Source organism: Vombatus ursinus, unplaced genomic scaffold (genome assembly GCF_900497805.2).
Source record: "Vombatus ursinus unplaced genomic scaffold, bare-nosed wombat genome assembly UNPS02009835.1, whole genome shotgun sequence".
Taxonomy (NCBI): domain Eukaryota; kingdom Metazoa; phylum Chordata; class Mammalia; order Diprotodontia; family Vombatidae; genus Vombatus; species Vombatus ursinus.
The window spans coordinates 3,570,388-3,589,481 of NW_020949613.1; the positions used below are offsets into that span (position 1 = coordinate 3,570,388).

General features: G+C 36.0%; 1 protein-coding gene across 1 annotated transcript in view; it reads left to right on the forward strand.

Moving 5' to 3' along the window:
• The first annotated feature begins 361 nt into the window (after positions 1-361).
• HCRTR2 (hypocretin receptor 2) overlaps positions 362-19,094 on the forward strand; it is a 179,409-nt gene continuing 160,676 nt past the window's right edge. Inside the window, exon 1 of the mRNA XM_027852981.1 lies at positions 362-584. Within this exon, the coding sequence (XP_027708782.1) occupies positions 362-584 (223 nt within the window). The remainder of the gene's footprint in view (positions 585-19,094) is intronic.

Consider the following 19,094-nt stretch of genomic DNA (forward strand, 5'->3'; position numbering starts at 1 on the left):
CTGAGGACTCGGTGCTGGAATGGTCTCCTTCAGTCTAGGCTGTGCTTGCGTTCTGCTCCTCCTAGTGTCACTGCTGCAGCCTTGAATGCTTTCTCTCTGCTGCTTCCGTGCTCCGGCGCAAACCTGTCTGGAAAACCTACACAGCAGAGGCAGAGGAGGGTGGCGGGAGGAGAAGTTCCCCAGGCAAAGTCTCAGAGTGGCATTGGCTCGGGAAGTTTTCACGTCATTTGCTTCCTTTAACCTCCCTCTCCCTTCCCCTCCCTCAGCTTCTCCCCCCCGCGAACCCGGAGCGCCCATGGAGCAGGTAGAGAAGAGGAAACCGAGCTTGCAGCACTGAGAACCCCTAGACCCGGAGCCCGTGATGTCTGGCCCCAAACTGGAGGCTTCCCCGCCTTGTCGGAACTGGTCATCTTGTCCGGAACTCAACAGGACTCGGGAGCCTTTGGGGAATCTCTCGCTCTATGACGATGAGGAATTGCTGCGCTACGTGTGGAGAGAATACTTACACCCCAAAGAATATGAATGGGTTCTGATCGCTGGCTATATCATCGTATTCATCGTGGCGCTCATTGGCAATGTCCTGGGTGAGTGTCCCCCTAGGGCAGCTCTCCAAAGGACTGTCACATTCCCTCTGCCAGAGGTTGGGCAAGGTCCCTTTACCCCCAATGTGCTCTCTTGGGTAATAGACACAAAGAGGTCAGAGTGTTAATGCCTTTGGTCAGTGCAGGCTTTCTCCAGTTTAGTGAAAAAAAGTTTCCTATTTGACTACCCAGGGGGCATTGCACTGATATCTTGCCTTTACCTTGCTGTGCACGGGGAAATCAACAAACCCCTCCCCTAATACATCCCATCCCTCTTTCATACTTCACCCTTTCCCATCTCATTGCCCTCAACCCAGCATGAAACCTTCTGGGGGTGGAAGGAGAAGTGACTCAGTGGCTGAGGATTTGGACCCTGTTTATTGAATGAAATTAGGCTTCCTATTATTATTGAAGCTGAGTACTTCTCCAGTTAGGTTGAGTACCAAAGCTGTGTGCTACTTGCAGCCCAGACCTGCCCTCTTAAGGAAAGGGCTCATTTGGGCTGCTAAAGTCATAACGCGATTCCAGAGGCAGATTGCCCTTTTCTAGGTCTTAGCAGCAGCTTCCCAGACGGACTAATGGGTGGTGGGTGGGAGATAAGGGCATATTAGGGAGTGTCTCCTTCAAAGACTGAACCACAGAAGAATACAACAGTGCAGAGTTAGGAAAGAAGAGGGAGGAAAGGAGCAGCATCTGAGAAAAAAAAGTCTCAACCAGGGAGATTTATCAGATGTCAAGATTTTATATTGTTCTGGCTTTGTGTTAGTTAGGAGTCAGAAAGGACAGACCCTGGTGCTTGGAAAGGAGGCAACTAGCAAAATATTAATTCCCTTTCCTCTTCTCTTGTTCTGGTGCAGGTGGGAATGAGGGGTGGAAAGTAGAGTGTGTTTGTGATCTGTAGGAACCCACAATGCCCTTCTATTCAAAGAGGAAAACCTTTGGACTGTAGGTGGGGGTGGGAATAAGAAAAAAATGAGACAAGATAAATTTGCTGGGAGGAAGCTATAGATATTCAATGGGATGTTGTTTCAAATGTCCAGGACAGGTGGGTGGAGGAAGTCTTAAATAGAATAGAGTCAAGAGAAGGGGTGATTTAAATACAGATTCCCCTGAATTGATATAAGGAAACAGAGGGAATACACATGGGCAGGCAGACTAGAGTGAATAGTTAGGTGTGTTGGAAGCCAAAAGCTAGGAATGACCTGAGATTGAGAAGAGCAGTAAACTATCAGCAAGTTTTCAATACTAATCTGATCTGTTCCCAAATGGACAACCTTAGGTTGTTAAGTGTTCATGGGCTAGGTGATAGACCAGTACTCTAGAAAGAATAAACAGGCTTATTATTTTATGAGACATATCAAAATATCTATGGGTACATGGGTATGCCCTCCAAGCTAAAGAGTTTCCTTTTTTAATGTATGCATGCGTGCATACATATACACATACATGCATACCTACATATATGTATATGTGTGTATATATATATGAATTTTAGGATACAAACATACATACATACATACATACATACATACATACATATATATATATACATATATATATATATATATATATATATATATATATATATATATATATATAATATGTATATAGCCCAATCCAGCCTGGATGGAATTATTTGCAGTGCTGATGGAGAGGGGCATTATCATAGTTCTGACTATATAACTGAACTGATGTTTGACTGCTCCCCATCTTCCTTTCATTCATTTTCAGAATTACATTTTAGGTATAGTACCACTTGATCATTGCATGATGATAACACATCATAAAAATAAGGAGTTGATGGAGGTTTCCTCTCTCTCTCAAGCTCTACAATCTCCCTGATGTGATAATGAGTTCCCAGGATTCCCCTGTATCCATGTGCAGCTATTGTCAATGAATGGCCATCACTGAGTATCTGGGCTATCTCCTCACTAATGCAATTTAACCATTGAGGAATATGAATGATATGCACTGAGAATTTGCTATTTTAAGGTTACAAGTAAAAATTAAAAGGCATTTTGATATTACTTAGCCAACTTCTTCCCTTGTTTTTATGTTTAATACTTATGTGGAAACTGATTTTCTACCTCAGTTCTCCCCTACACCACCCTCCCTCTTTGACTCCCCTCAAAGCCTTGGGGGGAAAGTGAAATCTTTATTTCTTACCTTTTTGTGGTATGTTTCTATGCCTGGGAAAGTTTTGATTACAAGGCTGAGGAAATGCATACTACAGGAATTCTGCCTGTTTCAAATATCTGGGGGAATAGACAGCACTGTCCACAAAAATAGGTGCTGAAAAGACAAGGTCAACTATGCACAAAGAAAGGAAGAAAGAAAGAAAGGAAGGAAAGAAAGAAGGGAAGAAGAAAAAGAGGAAAAAAGAAAAATTACCTTGAATTACTTCACCTTCAAGATATTTGGAGTTATTTTCCTTTTGACTGAAAAGTACAGAAATCCTCTCTAGCTGAGCTGAAACCTCTTCTTTACTCAGCTATTACCTGAAAGTTGATGGGGTTTAGGTTTGACATTTAAACAAATGAGCACTGTCATTACTCACCAGCAACTTCCTGCTCTTTGATGTCATTGTCAAATTTGCAAAATGGATTAAATAGAGAATTGCCTCTTTTTTGCCTCTGGTGTAAGTAATTTTATGAAGAGAGTGACAGGACAAGAAAGCACATCACTCACACAATATAAAGAGACAACATTAGATATGAAGGTGAAATATCACAGTATAGTAGGAAGATTTAATCAGCCTCTTTTCAGGTTCCATTCACTGTTTCTTTTTCAAATGACTAACCACTCTGAAAATTTTAGCTTTGTTGAACTCACTAATTTAATGCTATCTTCTAGAAAACATTGCCTTCACAACATTCTACTGGGAAAGCAGTGTATCAGGATCCAATCATTGCATATTAGTGAAACAGATGAATTCTGTCATTAGCCTCTTCATTTCACAGAGGCTCCCAATTTCTGCTTCTCAGAAGTTCAGTGCCTTTATGATTTCTCTTCTTTCTCCACTATCTGTTATATCCAACTTTTATCAGGAAACAGAAAATCAAATCAATCCATTCTCATGAAGGTGTAAATGACTAATAAGGTGAAATGTGTTACCTTTTTTCAGGCAGAGGGGAAAAAAGCAACTCTAACTATGGAGTTTTTGCCACTAAGGAGCTGGCCATAGGGCTAGGTAGATAGATAGATTGGTCTTATATTTTTACAAAATAAATTACCACCTCCTCTACTAGCTCAGAAGGCAACCTTTAAGTGTAACCATAGAAGCAGAATCATTCATTTATTCATTCTACAAATATCTATTAAGCAATCACCACATGCACAAATACTGTGTTAGGCACTGGGGGCAGGAGGCAAAAATGCCAGCTATAGTCTTTGTCAAGGTGGCCTAATGGAAAAAGTGTTGGACTTAGGTTCAAAAAGGTCTGGGTCTAAATACTCCTCTCTGATATTTGTTAGTTTTGTTACTACAGGAAAGTTAATTAACCTCTCTGAGCTTTAGTTTCCTCTTCTGCAAAATGTAGATAATAATGATGTTCAACTGAGATAAACATTGAAAACCTTAAGGCACTAAATGTCAGTTCTTAATCATTTGTCCCTATACTCAGGATGAGGAGAATCAGAAGATCTGGATTCTAGTCTTACTTTAGTGTGTGACCTTGAACAATAATGTCAGTGCTACTAAAGATTTAAAATTTCAGCAGTCTAGATTCTCCCAGCATGAGATTACAAATTCTACATGCCTCAGTAGATGATCTTCATGAGTCAATCAAGAAATCTATTGTTAAACAAGCATTTACAAAGCACCTAATATACATCTGACACTGAGAATCCAATAACACCAATGAAACAGTCCCTACCCTAAGGAATGTGCATTTGACTGAAGAGGGCAACCCATTCTTAGATAATTACACATACATAAAAAGAAAAATATATACACACACATATATGCATACATATGAAATAAATGCAACTAAAATTTTATGACAGAGGGTCCTAGCAACTGGGAGATATCAGAAAAGGCTTCATATAAAAGATGTTTGAGCTAAGTTGTCAAGGAAACAATGGATTCTAAGAAGTTGGGATAAGCTTTTAGTTCATTCTAAACAAAGGGAACATCAGTAGAAAGGTATAAAAGCAGAAGATGAAATGACATGTATGATAGGAGATATAACAGCAAAAAATTACATGTTAGCTGTACTGTACAGTGAGATTCTAGGGACAAAAATAGTCATCATCTGGTTCCAAATCTTTTGATGATGATGGATAATAACTTACATTTATATACTGCTTTATGATTTTTAAATCACTTTCCTCAACACAACCCTGTGAGGATGGTAGTGGAAATATTGTTAATGTTTTGTTTTGTTCTGTTCTGTTTTTACAGAATAGGAAACTGAGTTTAGAGAGGTTACATTGCTTGTCCAAGGTCAAATAACTAACCAATTAAAAACCAAGAACATGAACAGATGTCTTCTGTGTCCAAGTACTCAATTTCTCCATCTGTAATATCAGGGCAATATTTTAGGATCCTTAGATTTTGAGCTGCAATGAAACTTAGAGACCATCTAGTTTTGATCCTCCCCTCCTTTATAAGGATAGCATAAAAAGAAATAGAAATGTGAAATTAGCTTAAGCTATTCATAGAGTTAATGCATAATACAGATAGACATCTAAGAATCTTGTATTATATCGAGTGAAAAAGTTGTATAGCTTTAAAACTGTTAGTGCTAATATCATGTACACAGTTCTTTTGCTTATAAATTCTAATATGGTTGGCTAACTGAGGATTTATTTAAACAGAGCTATGATGGTGTGTCCAGACATTTCTTTCAACATATTTTCCTATAAATTTTGGTTCAATATCATTATTCAATGTCTTTGAATTGAGATATTGTCTAGAATATTTTCCTAATGTGATATGTCAAGTGCATATATTTTAGCACATATAATAACATTTCTGTATATTTTCTTTCCATACATATCTTTGTATCTCCATCTATTCAGCTACAATCAGCACCCAAAATGCAAACACTGTTTTTCCCAGAAGCCAATGACAGCAGTATGGGTCATTCATTCATGAATCCCCATTCATTCACTGATTCATTCATTTCATACCATAGAATCATATGATTTAGAGAAAAAAATTATTTGGGGTAAGTCTGTCATTTTATAGATGAGGGAACTGGATTCCATAGACATAAAATAACTTGTGCAAGGTCACTTATGTAGCAATTAGAATTCATCCATTCAGCAAATAATATTGAGAAGATGTTAGGAAGATAACATTGTAAAAGGTGTTGTTGGAGAAATTAGCATACTGTAGTTCCTATTCAAAATTCTGGGAAGTCAGGAATGTACAGAAATATTAAATTACCATACGAGGGCAAAAATATTTCATTTTTAAAATGCAATTGCAAATAGCCAAGTACTATGAAAAGTGCGCAGATTATAAATGCTTTGAGTTAAAAAGAAGGAAGATTCCCTGTGGAAGGGAGAGATCAGAGAGTCTTTTATGGAAGAGGTGGAATTTGATGATATATAATATATATATATATATATATATACACACACACATATATATGTATGTATGTATACAAATAAGCATATGTATATATAACAATCTATATACACTGGGTGCACATATATTACATATACATGTACGTATGAATATATTTATTGTTGTTTAGTTGTTTCAGTCATGTTTAATTCTTTGTGACCACATTTGGAGTTTTCTTGGCAAAGATACTAGAGTAGTTTGCCATTTCCGTCTTCTACTCATTTTACAGATGAGGAACTGAGGCAAACAAGGTTAAGGGACTTGCTCAGGGTCACACAGCTAGTAACTGAGGCCAGATTTGAACTCAGAAAGATAAGTCTTCTGACTTTAGGCTCAGATACTCTATCCACTGTGCCACCTAGCTGTCATGTGTGTGTGTGTGTGTGTGTGTGTGTGTGTGTGTGTGTGTGTGTAAGAATGTTGTTAGGCAAATAGGAAGAGAGAATGAATACTCCAATACTCCATTTGGGGTATCACGTCAACAAAAACTTGTGTTTTAAGAGTATGCTTTGCATTTTCCTGGGAGTGGAACAGTCTGGGTGGAGCAGTGGTCTAGTAGATGAGACTGGAACTATAGACTATACTATGAGATATATGGCCTTGAATGCCAAAATAAGTACTAATTTGGATTTTATTTTTGTAGTCAATAGAAAGCCATTTCATTTTTTAGTAGAAGAGTGATATGATGAAAGATGAATTTTAGGCAGTTGTATTCACAAATGATTAGAATGGAAGGGGGGCAGCTAGGTGGTGCAGTGGATATCACACTGGCCCTGGATTCAGGATGACCTGAGTTCAAATCTGGCCTCAGACACATAACACTTACTAGCTGTGTGACCCTGGGCAAGTCACTTAACCCCATTGCCTAACCAAAAAAAAAAAAAAAGAATGGAAAGGGGGAGAAGTTTGGAAGTAGAGAGATCATTGAACCAGAGAATCTTAGATGTAATCTTAAAGGTCATCTAGTTCACTCCCAACCTAAAGCTCACATTGCTTAATACATCCAAAAATGGTCATAAACCTTTTGTTTGAAAACCTATTTTAACAGAACCTCTCTTCCTCTCAACATAATATGTATAGTTTGGGGGAATTCTAATTATTAGCAATCCCTTCTTTACGCTGAGTTGTTCTATCTCCCTGCAACTTTTACGCTATTCCTAGTTATTTCCTGTGGAGTTACGTAGTCCCACACAACAATTCTCCCACTATTTCAAGAGACAGTTGTTTCAATCTTCTTACTTAGCAAAAAAAAAAAAAAATCAGTACTTTCAATCAATTCATGATATAGAAGAACAAATTTAGAGATGAACTTTTCAGGTTATCTAACCCAACCCCTTCTTTTTACAGAGGAGAAAATGAGCCTCTAGAGAAGTTAAGTGATCCATCCAAGTCCATATCAATAGGAAGTGGAAAAGATGGCATTTAACCCCAGGTCTTCTGATGCCAAATACAATGGGCTTTTTTTCCACTACTTCACCAGATTGATTTTGTTAATGATCATTATTGCCTTCTTCAGTAGGTATAGGCTCCAATTTGTCATTGTTCCTTCTAAAGGCTTGTGCTCAGAATTGAATGTCTAATACAACTATCATTTGACCAAGGCAGATTATGCACACCTATTACCTCCCTCAGTCTGGATACAATATGTTTATTAAGGCATTCTTAAGATTGTTGCTACTAAATCAAAGAGCTTGATCAACATATTGGCCATGGGATGATGGGTTTTTATTCCACAGCAACTGTTAAGGCCATCTACTAAGTGACAAAGTGGTTACAATCTGTGTCAATGGAGGGGGTACATACATCAAAATAATTACAAATTTTTGAGTTATTGAAATATAGCATTATGTTATCTTTTGTGTTGTCACATTACATTGTCAATTCATCTTGAACTAGTCCTCTACATCACCCAGCCCTACCCACAGTTGTGAGTTGTATGAACCTCCATCTAGCTTTTTTGTTTGTATACTTAATTTTTGAACCTAAATGTATGATTTTACATTAACTCTATTCAAATTTCATGTCCTTATTTTTATTATGCCAAAATATCTTCATGATTTGGTAATCCAACATATTTTCTAGCTACATCACTATAAATTTTGATGAATATGCCAATATACTTTCTTACAAATCGTCAATAAAAATATTGAAGAATTAAGTTAAAGTCAGAACCTTAAGGCACTCCACTAGAGACCTTTTCCCCAAATTGTAATCTTTGGATTCAGCCATGTAATTAGTGTTGAATTAATCTAATTCTATTATGAATGAATGCACATTGAATATTTGTTAAAAAAAATAAAGATGTAACACATGTATGTCATTTCTTTGATATAGCTGTTTAGAAAAAAATTCTAATAAAAATGAGATTAATCTAGCATGTGTTAAGTTAACAAATTCATTCAACATTTCTGAACCCAAGTGTAAGACTTTATCTTTGTCCTTATTGACTTTAATTTAATTAGATCCAATCTTACGCTCTAATGTGTCACAATATTTTTTTAAAATTTTGTCCCACTCATCAAGGTTGTTAGCTATCCCACAAAATTTTATGGTTACATATTTGTGCTTTTTATTAATTTTTTTAGGTAATTGGGATTAAATGACTTGTGCCAGGTCACACAGCTAGTAAGTGTCAAGTGTTTTGTCTGAGGCCAGATTTGAACTCAGGTCCTCCTGACTTCAGGGCCAGTGCTCTATCCACTGTGCCACCTAGCTGTCCCCACTTCAAGTAATTTATGAACATTTTAAATAACCCAGGGACAAAGACAATCCCTGGGACATTCTATTAGACACATGCCAGGTTGATACTGAACCATTAAGGAATACATACTGAATATGATCCTTCAACCAGTACTAACCTGCATTACTATCTAAGGCATGACTACATCTTGCCCATAAGAGCAGAATGATATAATTAATGAAAGTTTTAGACCAAATCTATGATTTCATTGGTTTCTATCAACTTATCTATGCTGACACTTTGCAATCACTACTTCCTTTTCTAGATGTTCAATGAACTGTTTTTTGGCGATCCAATCTAGAATTTTCCCAGGAATTGGAGTCAAGATTAGTGGACTACAGTTCATAAACTATTCTCTTCTCTATTTTTGGAAATCAAGAAGTTTTCCCTCCACCAGTCCTGCATGAGGTTTAAAATATGACTGACAGTCACTCAGAAATCACATAGGTCAGTTCTTTCAACCCAAAACTACACACACACACACACACACACACACACACACACACACATATATTTATTTATTTATATATATTTCTGCACCAGGTCACTTCAGTAAGAACAAATAGGCCTAGCACAGTGTCTAGAACATAGTAGGTGCTTCATAAATGTATATTCATTGAGTGATTCTTACTATCTACTTACTTATCTTGGGCAGCTACCATTTTTCCCCTGTGATTTCAAGGGCAAAAATTGTTCTCCATTTTGGAGAAAATAGAATCAAAAGAAAATGGAATAGCTCTGCCTTTTCTTTGTTGTCAGTTATTTCCTCATCCACACAAAGAAGTGGATTTATTTCTTCTTTAATCCTTTTTTTCCCCTAATAGAACTCAAAGGGGGTAGAAAAAACAACAATTTTATTTTATTGCCCTTAGTTTTCTTGGCCAGCTTCAGCCCATTTTGAGCTTTGGAACTACTGGCATTACTTTTAGAATGACAGTAACATCATCTTGTATTTATCCTCTTATCTCCTCTTGCTTCCATCTTCTGTGCTTTTTTTTTAATCTAAGTGAGTTGGTGAGTTTCCTATACTAGCTCTCTTTAGACCACTTCTATTTCTCTACCTCATCAGTATGGTTTACTTCTGTGGCTTCAGATTTTCATTCTTGAGAGTTCTTCTCTCATTTGGGATGATTTCCCCTGTAGGATTATAGACTTTGGAGATTCTTCCTACCCTTCTTAAGAACCTTTTGAATCTGATTTTCAAAATCCCAGGATGTATTTTAGGTTGTATCTAGCCTTTTAGTTCCTTCTCTATGATAAGCTACAGGAAGGGATGGTTACTTCTTCCCAAGATTTCCAAATGTCGCAATCTGTTAACCACTTCTTCCTTACTAGTGATAATCACAACTTGGATAAAATTTCTATTCATTGGTTCTTCCATCTTTAGTAGGATGAATATTTGATAAGGCAATTCAGAAATATATTAGATATTTTTCTTTGAGTAGAGAGAATTTTCTATTGGCTTTCTGGATAATTGAGTTTTTTCTGTCATTACAACATCATACCTCTGTGTCAGGTTTGTGAATTGTTTCCCCAGACTCTTTATCAGTTTTCTCCATCTGTCCATGCAGTCTGTAATATCTCTGACAACAATTCTATTTTCCCTCCACTCAGTTTCATTCCAATGTTCTTTGTCATATTTCCCCTCTGTGGTTCCTGGATTTCATGATGGGAGTATTCTTACTACAATATAGCATATTATTCACACCAGGCTTTTATGTATCATGCTCTGTGTGAATATGGTATACCCAAGCAGAGGTACATTCTACTTTTTGATTCATCCCACCAAGTCTCAGGAAGAACTATGAGGGCAATTTCTGAATTTTATTTCTGTGAGTTTCTAGACATCTGAACTTATATTCTTCTTCTGACATTATAGCTACTTTTTCCTACCCACCTTTGTTTCAGTTTAAAACTCTTTGATAAAACTTAAATAAAACGGGCAGATACATTCTTACCAGTTTTTGATAAGTGTACTCCATCTCTGGCCAGGAGTCTACCTGTTCTATATTTTAACCTTGATTTTTAGCCACAAACTTCTTATACAGATGCTTTATTTATCATTTTTTTTTCACTTCCACATCTCTTGTCTTTAAGAGGCAGCAGTGAGGAAACAATCTGTGCCCCTATGGTCTTTAGCTTCTTGCCTCAAAATACATAATCTTTGCCAATACTTTCTAGGTAGCTTCTGGCAGTAGTGCCCATATGAATCACCAGAAATGGGAATTAGTCATCTGTTAAATCTAGGAGGTTTTCCCATCATATCTTAGATATATGTCCCAGGAAGGTTAAAGGCTTTTTTAAAAACAGATGTTATTAGATTGGCCAAAAGCTTCCTTGGTATCACTGTGCAAGGATTCATCAACAATTATTCTTTTCTTCTGGTGAGAAAGAACTCTTTACCAACATTCTTCTTGAGTCCTTCTCTTAGACTTAATTCTCTTACTTTAGAAAGCTGTTTTTTAAAGAAACTAGAAGGAAAAGAACTGGAGCAGTTTTTGTTTTAATAGCCTCCTGAAACCCCCCCCCCCAATTTTTCCTCCTCAAGTTTCATGCTTGGCTTTCTTCACAAGTCCAATTCCCCATATACATCTCCTTTTCCGTGTTATTGAGTTCAAGTCATTCTCTCTTCTCAACCTTCTTTTCCTATAATGTTCTGCCAGAGAAGCTGAAGGTGCAAGGCCTCAGCAAGACCTAGCTCCTCTGGTTCTGTATAGTCATTGTTTGAAGGACAAATAGATACTTCTTCCTCAGAATACCCAGCTTAAAAGAAGTCTCAAATTGATTTCAGGTCCAAGATTCCAATTGTTCTTTTCCTTCTCTTCTTCCTTTGCGTGCTACTATTCCACCCTCCAAACTCTGACAAGCTTCAGGTTTTATCTCTTGCCCTTCAGATTTTGTATTTTTTTTCAATGAACCACACTTTCATTTTTTAATGGAACATCTCATTGTCCCTGACAACTGTAGTCCAGACAGTCACTCCTTCACTCCCATTACTCTTTCTTTTCAGAGGCATATTAACCTACAGGTGGGACATAGATAGTAAGTAATTAGCTGTAGAACAAATTCAGCCATCAAATACTCAGTGGATAAGTGGAAAGAACATGGAGCCTGGAGGGTTGATCTTATATTTATAAGACTTGTGCTTCAATCCTGGTTCTATTCCTTACTGCCTGTGTGAAGTTTGGCAAATAATATAATCTCATTGGGTCTCATTTCTGCATCTGCAACATGAAGGAGTTTGATGAGATTATTACTAAGCATCCTTCAGCACTTAAATCTATTATTCTATGAAGTCATTGCAAGTTCTCAGGCTTGCTTTTTTAATGTAAGAATTTTTATTTCTTTATTATTTTAATTTTTTTAGTGTTCAATATTCACTTTTGTAAGGTTTTGAGTTCCAATTTTCCTCCTCCACACTTCCTCTCCAAGATGGCATACAATCTAATATAGGCTATACATGTACAATCAAAGTAAGCACATTTCTGCATTAGTCATGTTTTGAAAGAAGAATAAGAACAAAAGGGAAAAGCCAAAAGAAAGGAAAAAAAGAAAATAGTATGCTACTATCTGCATTCAGACTCCATAGTTCTTTTTCTGGATGTGGATAGCATTTTACATCAAGAGGCTTTTGGAATTGTCTTAGATCATTGTACTACTAAGAAAAACTAAGTCTATCAAAGTTGATCATCGCATAATGTTGCTGTTACTGTGTACAATGTTCTCCTGGTTCTGCTCATATCATTTAGCATCAGTTTATGGAAGTCTTTCCAGGTTTTTCTGGAATCTGACTGCTCATCATTTCTTAGAGAACAATAGTATTCCATAACATTCATATACCACAACTTGTTCAGCCATTCTCCAATTGATGGGCACCCCCTAAATTTCCAATCCTTTGCAACAACAACAAAAAAGAGGTGTTATAAATATTTTTGTACATGTGGGTCCTTTTCCCATTTTTATGATCTCTGTGGTACACAGAACTAGTAGTGTATTGTTGGATCAAAGGGTATGCACAGTGCTCTCCAGGATGGTTGGATCAATCCACAACTCCACCAACAATGCATTAGTGTTCCAATTTTCCCATATCTTCTCCAACATTTATCATTTTCTTTTTTTTGTCATATTAGCCAATCTGATAGGTATAATGTGGTACCTCAGAGTTGTTTTAATTTACATTTCTCTAATAAACAGTGATTTAGACTATTTTTTCATATGACTATAGAAGGCTTTAATTTCTTCATCTGAAAACTTCCTGTTCATGTCCTTTGACCATTTATCAATTGGGGAATGACTTGTATTCTTATAAATTTGACTCAATTCTTTATATATTTGTGAAATGAGGCCTTTATCAGAAACACTGCCTAGAAACATGGTTTCCCAGCTTTTTGCTTTCCTTCTAATCTTGGTTGCATTGGTTTTATTTGTGCAAAAATGTTTTAATTTAATGTAATCAAAATTATCCATTTTTACTTCATAATTTCCCCTATCTCTTGTTTGGTCACAAATTCTTCTGTTCTCCATAGATCTGACAGATGCACTATTACTTGCCTCCAAATATGCTTGTGGTATCACCCTTTGTGTCTAAATCATGTACCCATTTTGATCTTATCTTGGTATACGGTATGAGATGTTGATCTATGCCTAGTTTCTGCCATATAGTTTTCTAGTTTTCCCAGTATTTTTTGTCATATAGTGAGTTCTTATCTCAGAAACTGGAGTCCTTGAGTTAATCAAACAGGAGATTACCATAGTCATTAACTACTGTGTCTTAGGTACCTAATTTATTCCACTGATATGACACTCTATTTCTTAGCCAGCACCAAATAGTTTTGATGATTGCTGCTTTATAATGCAGTTTTAGATCTGGTGCAGCAAGGCCACGTTCCCTTGCATTACTTTTCATTAGTAACCTTCCTAATCTTGACCTTATGTTCTTCCAGATTAATTTTGTTTTTATTTTTTCTAGCTCTCTAAAATATGTTTTGGTAGTTTTATTGGTATAGCACTGAATAAGTAAATTAATTTAGATAGAATTGTCATTTTTATTATGGCAGGCTTGGCCTTCCCATGAGTAAATGATATTTTTTCCAATTATTTAGATCTGACTTTAACTGAGTGAAAATTGTTTTGTAATTGTGTTCCTATAGTTGCAGGGTTTGTTTTGGCAGGTAGACTACCAAATATTTTATATTGTCTATAGTTACTTTAAACGGAATTTCTCTTTCTATCTCTTGGGGTCGGTCTTTGTTAGTAATATATAGAAATGCTGATTATCTATGTGGGTTTATTTTATATCTTGCAGCTTTGCTAAAGTTGTTAATTATTTCAAGCAGTTTTTTACTTGATTCTTAGGATTCTTTAAGTATACCATCTTGTCATTTGCCAAGAGTGATCTTCATAGTCTGTTCTAATTCTTTGATTTCTGTTTCTTTCATTTCTAAAGCTAACATTTCTAGTGCAATATTGAATAACGGTGGTGGTAATCCACATTCTTGTTTTGCCCCTGATTTTACTGGAAATACTTCTAGCTTATCCCCATTATGTATAATACTTGCTGATGTATTTAGATATGTGCTACTTATTTTAAGGAAAACTCTATTGATTCCTACACTCTCTAGTATTTTTAATAGGAATGGGTGTTGCATTTTTTCTTTTTCTGCATCTATTAAGATAATCATATGATTTCTGTTAATTTTGTTACTGATATGGTCAATTATGCTGATAAGTTTTCCTAATATTGAAGCAGCCCTGCATTCCTGGTATAAATCCCTCCTGGTCATAGTGTATTATCCTCATTAGAAGCTGCTGTAATCTCTCTGCTAATGGTTCATTTTCTAAAATTAATTAATTTATTTTTTAGTTTTCAACATTCACTTTCACAAGGTTTTAAGTTCCAAATTTTCTCCCCATTTCTCCCTGGCCCCCAGCCCAAGATGGTCTGGATGCTGAATATCCCTTTCCCCAATCTGTCCTTCCTTCTATTACACATCCTTCTCTTATCCTCTTACCCTTCTATTTTCCTGTAGGTCAGGATAGATTTCTATACCCCATTGCCTGTATATCTTATTTCCCAAATGCACGTAAAAACAATTTTTAATATTTGTTTTAATATCCATTTTTAAAACTTTGAGTTTCAAATTCTCTCCCATCCTCTCTCCCCACCCGCCCTCATTGACAAGGCAAGCAATGCAATATAGGTTATAAATATGTAGTCATGCAAAGTACTTTCATAATAGTCATGTTGTGAAATATTAACTATAATTCTGTCCATCCTATCCTGTTCTCCTGTTTATTCTTTTCTCTCCTTTGACCCTATCCCTCCTCAAAAGTGTTTATTTCTGTTTACCCGCTCCCCAATCTGCCATCCTTTCTATCATTCCTCCCCTTTATCCCTTTTCCCCCTATTTTCCTGTAGGGTAAGATAGATTTCCATACCCAATTGAATGTATATGTTATTCCCTCACTAAGCCAAATCCAATGAGAGTAAGATTCATTCATTCCCTCTCACTTTCCACCTATTCTACTTCATCTTCAACTCATCCTGTGCCCTCTATCTATCAATCTATCTAAACACATAATTTTTTCCCTCTCTAACTACCCTAATACTGATAAAGGTCTCATGAGTTGCAAATATCATCTTTCCACGTAGGAATGTAAACAGTTAAAATTTAATAAGTCCTTTATGATTTCTTTTTCCTGTTTACCTTTTCATGCTTCTGTTGAGTCTTGTATTTGAAAGTCAAGTTTTCTATTCAGTTCTGGTCTTTTCATCAAGAATGCTTGAAAGTCCTCTATTTCACTGAATATCCATTTTTCCCTTGAAAGATTATACTTAGTTTTGCTGGGTAGGCGGTTCTTGGTTTTTGTCCTAGCTCCTTTGACTTCTGGAATATCATATTTCAAGCCCTCCAACCCCTTAATGTAAAAGCTATTAAATCTTGTGTTGCCCTGATTGTGTTTCCCCAATACTTGAATTGTCTTTTTCTGGCTGCTTGCAATATTTTCTCCTTGACCTGGGAATTCTGGAATTTGGGTACAATATTCTTAGGAATTTTCCTTTAGTGATTGCTTTCAGAAGGAGATCAGTGAATTCTTTCAATTTCTATTTTGCCCTCTAGTTCTAGAATATTGGCAGTTTTCCTCGATAATTTCTTGAAAGATGATGTCTAGGCTCTTTTTTTGATCATGGCTTTCAGATAGTCCAAAAGTTTTTAAATTGTCTCTCCTGGTTCTATTTTCTAGGTCAATTGTTTTTCCAATGAGATATTTCACATTGTTTTCTATTTTTTCATTCTTTTGGATTTGTTTTACAACATCTTGTTTTCTCATAAAGTCACTAACTTCCATTTGCTCAATTTTACTTTTTAAAGATGTATTTTCTTCAGTGAGCTTTTGGACTTCCTTTTCCATTTGACCAATTCTGCTTTTGAAGGTATTCTTCTCCTCATTGACTTTTTGGACCTCTTTTGCCATTTGGGTTATGCTACTTTTAAGGTGTTATTTTCTTCAGTATTTTTTTGGATCTCCTTTAGCAAGCTGTTCACTTATTTTTCATGATTTTCTTGCATCACTCTCATTTCTCTTTCCAATTTTTACTCGATTTCTCTTACTTGATTTTCAAAATCCTTTTTGAGCTCTTCCATGGCCTGAGATTAATTCATATTTTTCTTGGAGGCTTTGGATGTAGGAACTTTGACTTTGTGGTCTTTTTCTGGTTGTATATTTTGATGTTCTTTGTCACCAAAATAAGATTCTATAGTGTGTGTGTTTTTTATGCTGTTTGCTCATGTTCCCAGTCAATTATTTGAGTTTTAAACTCTTTATTAATGTAGGGATCTGCTTCCAGTGTGGAGAATGTACTGTCCCAAGCTTCAGGGGTTTTGTACAACTGTTTTCAGAGATACTTCTAGGGACTTGTAAATTTTCAATTCTTCTAAGTTGGTACAATCAAGGGGGAGGTGTTTACTCCTTTCCTGACCTGTTCTCTGGTCTATGAGTTACCACAAACATTCTTCCTTTTCCTTGGAACTGTGAGGAAGATTCCCTCACCACTGCTGCCACAAGCTGTGCCATGCCAGCACTCCTCCTTGCCCCAGAACCACCATCCAGGATTGCAACCAAGATCCAAGCACAGGCAAAGCAAGAGGATCTTGCCTCAGCACAAACAAAGAGATCCCTGCAATCCCTCTCTTATCAGCCACTTGATACCCACTGTCTGTGGGCAGAAAACTCCAGAAGCAGGCACTGGTGCTATGGCTACTGCCTGGGAGCTACACTAAGGCCAGGGCTGGACTGCAATCTTCTCACCCAGGTTTGCCAGATCTTTCCCATTGACCTTCTGAGTTGTCTTTGGTGTTTGTGAGTTGAGAAGTCTGGAAACTATCACAGCTCCCCTTGATTCAGTGCCCTGAGACCTTCTCTGGGGTTTGCTAGGCCCCATGTTTGCTGGCCCAAACTGAGCTCCTCTCCCAGCCTGGCCCAACAGACCTTTCCTGTCTCCCTTCCATGTTTTCTTTAGCTGGAAATTTGTTTCACTTTGTCTTTTTGTGAGTTCTCCTGATGTAGAATTTGTTTAGACTAGTTTTTTTTACAAGCATTAGAAGGGGTTTGGGGGAGAGTTCAAGCAAGTCACTGCTTTTACTCGGTCATCTTGGTTTTGTCCCTCCAATGTTTTATTTTAAAAATTTCCATCAATATTCATTAGGGAAATTGGTCTATAATTTTCTTTCTCTGTTTTGATTCTTTCTTGTTTAGGTATCAGCACCATATCTATATCATAAAAAGAATTTGGTAGAACTCCTTTGCCTATTTTTCCAAATAGTTTATATGGTATTGGAATTAATTGTTCTTTAAATATTTGGTAGAATTCACTTGTAAACCCATCTGGTCCTGGAGATTTTTTTTGAAAGTTCATTAATAGATTTTTCAATTTCTTTTTCTGAATGGGGTTATTTAAGCATTTATTTCCTCTTCTGTTAATCTGGGCAATTTATATTATATATTTCATCCATTTCACTTAGATTGTCAACTATATTGGCATATAGTTGGGCAAAATAGTTCTTAATTATTATTTTAATTTCTTCTTCATTGGTGGTAAATGAACTCTTAAATTTTGACACTGGTAATTTGCTTTTATTCTTTCTTTTTTTTAAGATATTAACCAACTCTTATCTATTTTATTGTTCTTTTTTCATAAAACCAGCTCTTAATTTTATTTCTTAGTTCAATAGTTTTCTTACTTTCAATTTTATTAATCTCTCCTTTGATCTTCAGAATTTCTAATTTGGTATTTAAGTAGGGATTTTTAATTTGTTCTTTTTCTAGCTTTTTAGTTGCCTGCCAAATTCATTGATCTCCTCTTTCTCTATTTTATTCATATAAGCATGTAAAAATATAAAATTTCAACACTGTTTTGGTTGTATCCCATAAGCTTTGGTATGTTGTCTCATCATTTCATTCTCTTTGATGAAGATATTGCTTTTGTCATTTGTTATTTGACCTACTCATTATTTAGGATTAGGTTACTTAGTTTTGAATTAATTTTTAGTCTGTCTTTCCATAGCCCTTTATTACATATATTTTTGTTGCATCATGATCTGTAAAGGATACATTTAATATTGCTGCCCTTCTGTTTTGAATTGTGAGGTTTTTTTATTCCGTAATATAAGGTCAGTTTTTGTGTAGTTGTAGTTTACTGCTGAGAAAAAGATATATTCCTTTCCATCCCCATTCAATTTCCTCTAGAGTTGTATTATATCTCACTTTTCTAAAATTCCCTTCACCTCTTTAACTTCTTTCTTGTTTATTTTGTTGTTATATTTATCTAGTTTTGAAAGGGGGAGTTTGTGATCCCCCATCAGTATAGTTTTGCTATCTATTTCTCCCTGTAACTCATTTAGCTTCTCCTCTAAGAATTTGGATGCTATACCGCTTTGTGCATATATATTTGGTAATAATATTACTGCATTGTCTATAGTACCCTTTATTAGAATGCAGTATCCTTCCTTATCACTTTTAATTAGATCTATTTTTTTCTTGCTTTGTCTGAGATCAGGATTGCTACCCCTGCTTTTCTTTTTTTTTTTTATTTGCTCCACCTAAAGCATAATATATTCTGCTCCACCCTTTTACCTTTACTTTGTGTTTATCTCTCTGCTTCAAATGTCTTTCTTTTAAATGTAATATTGTAAGATTA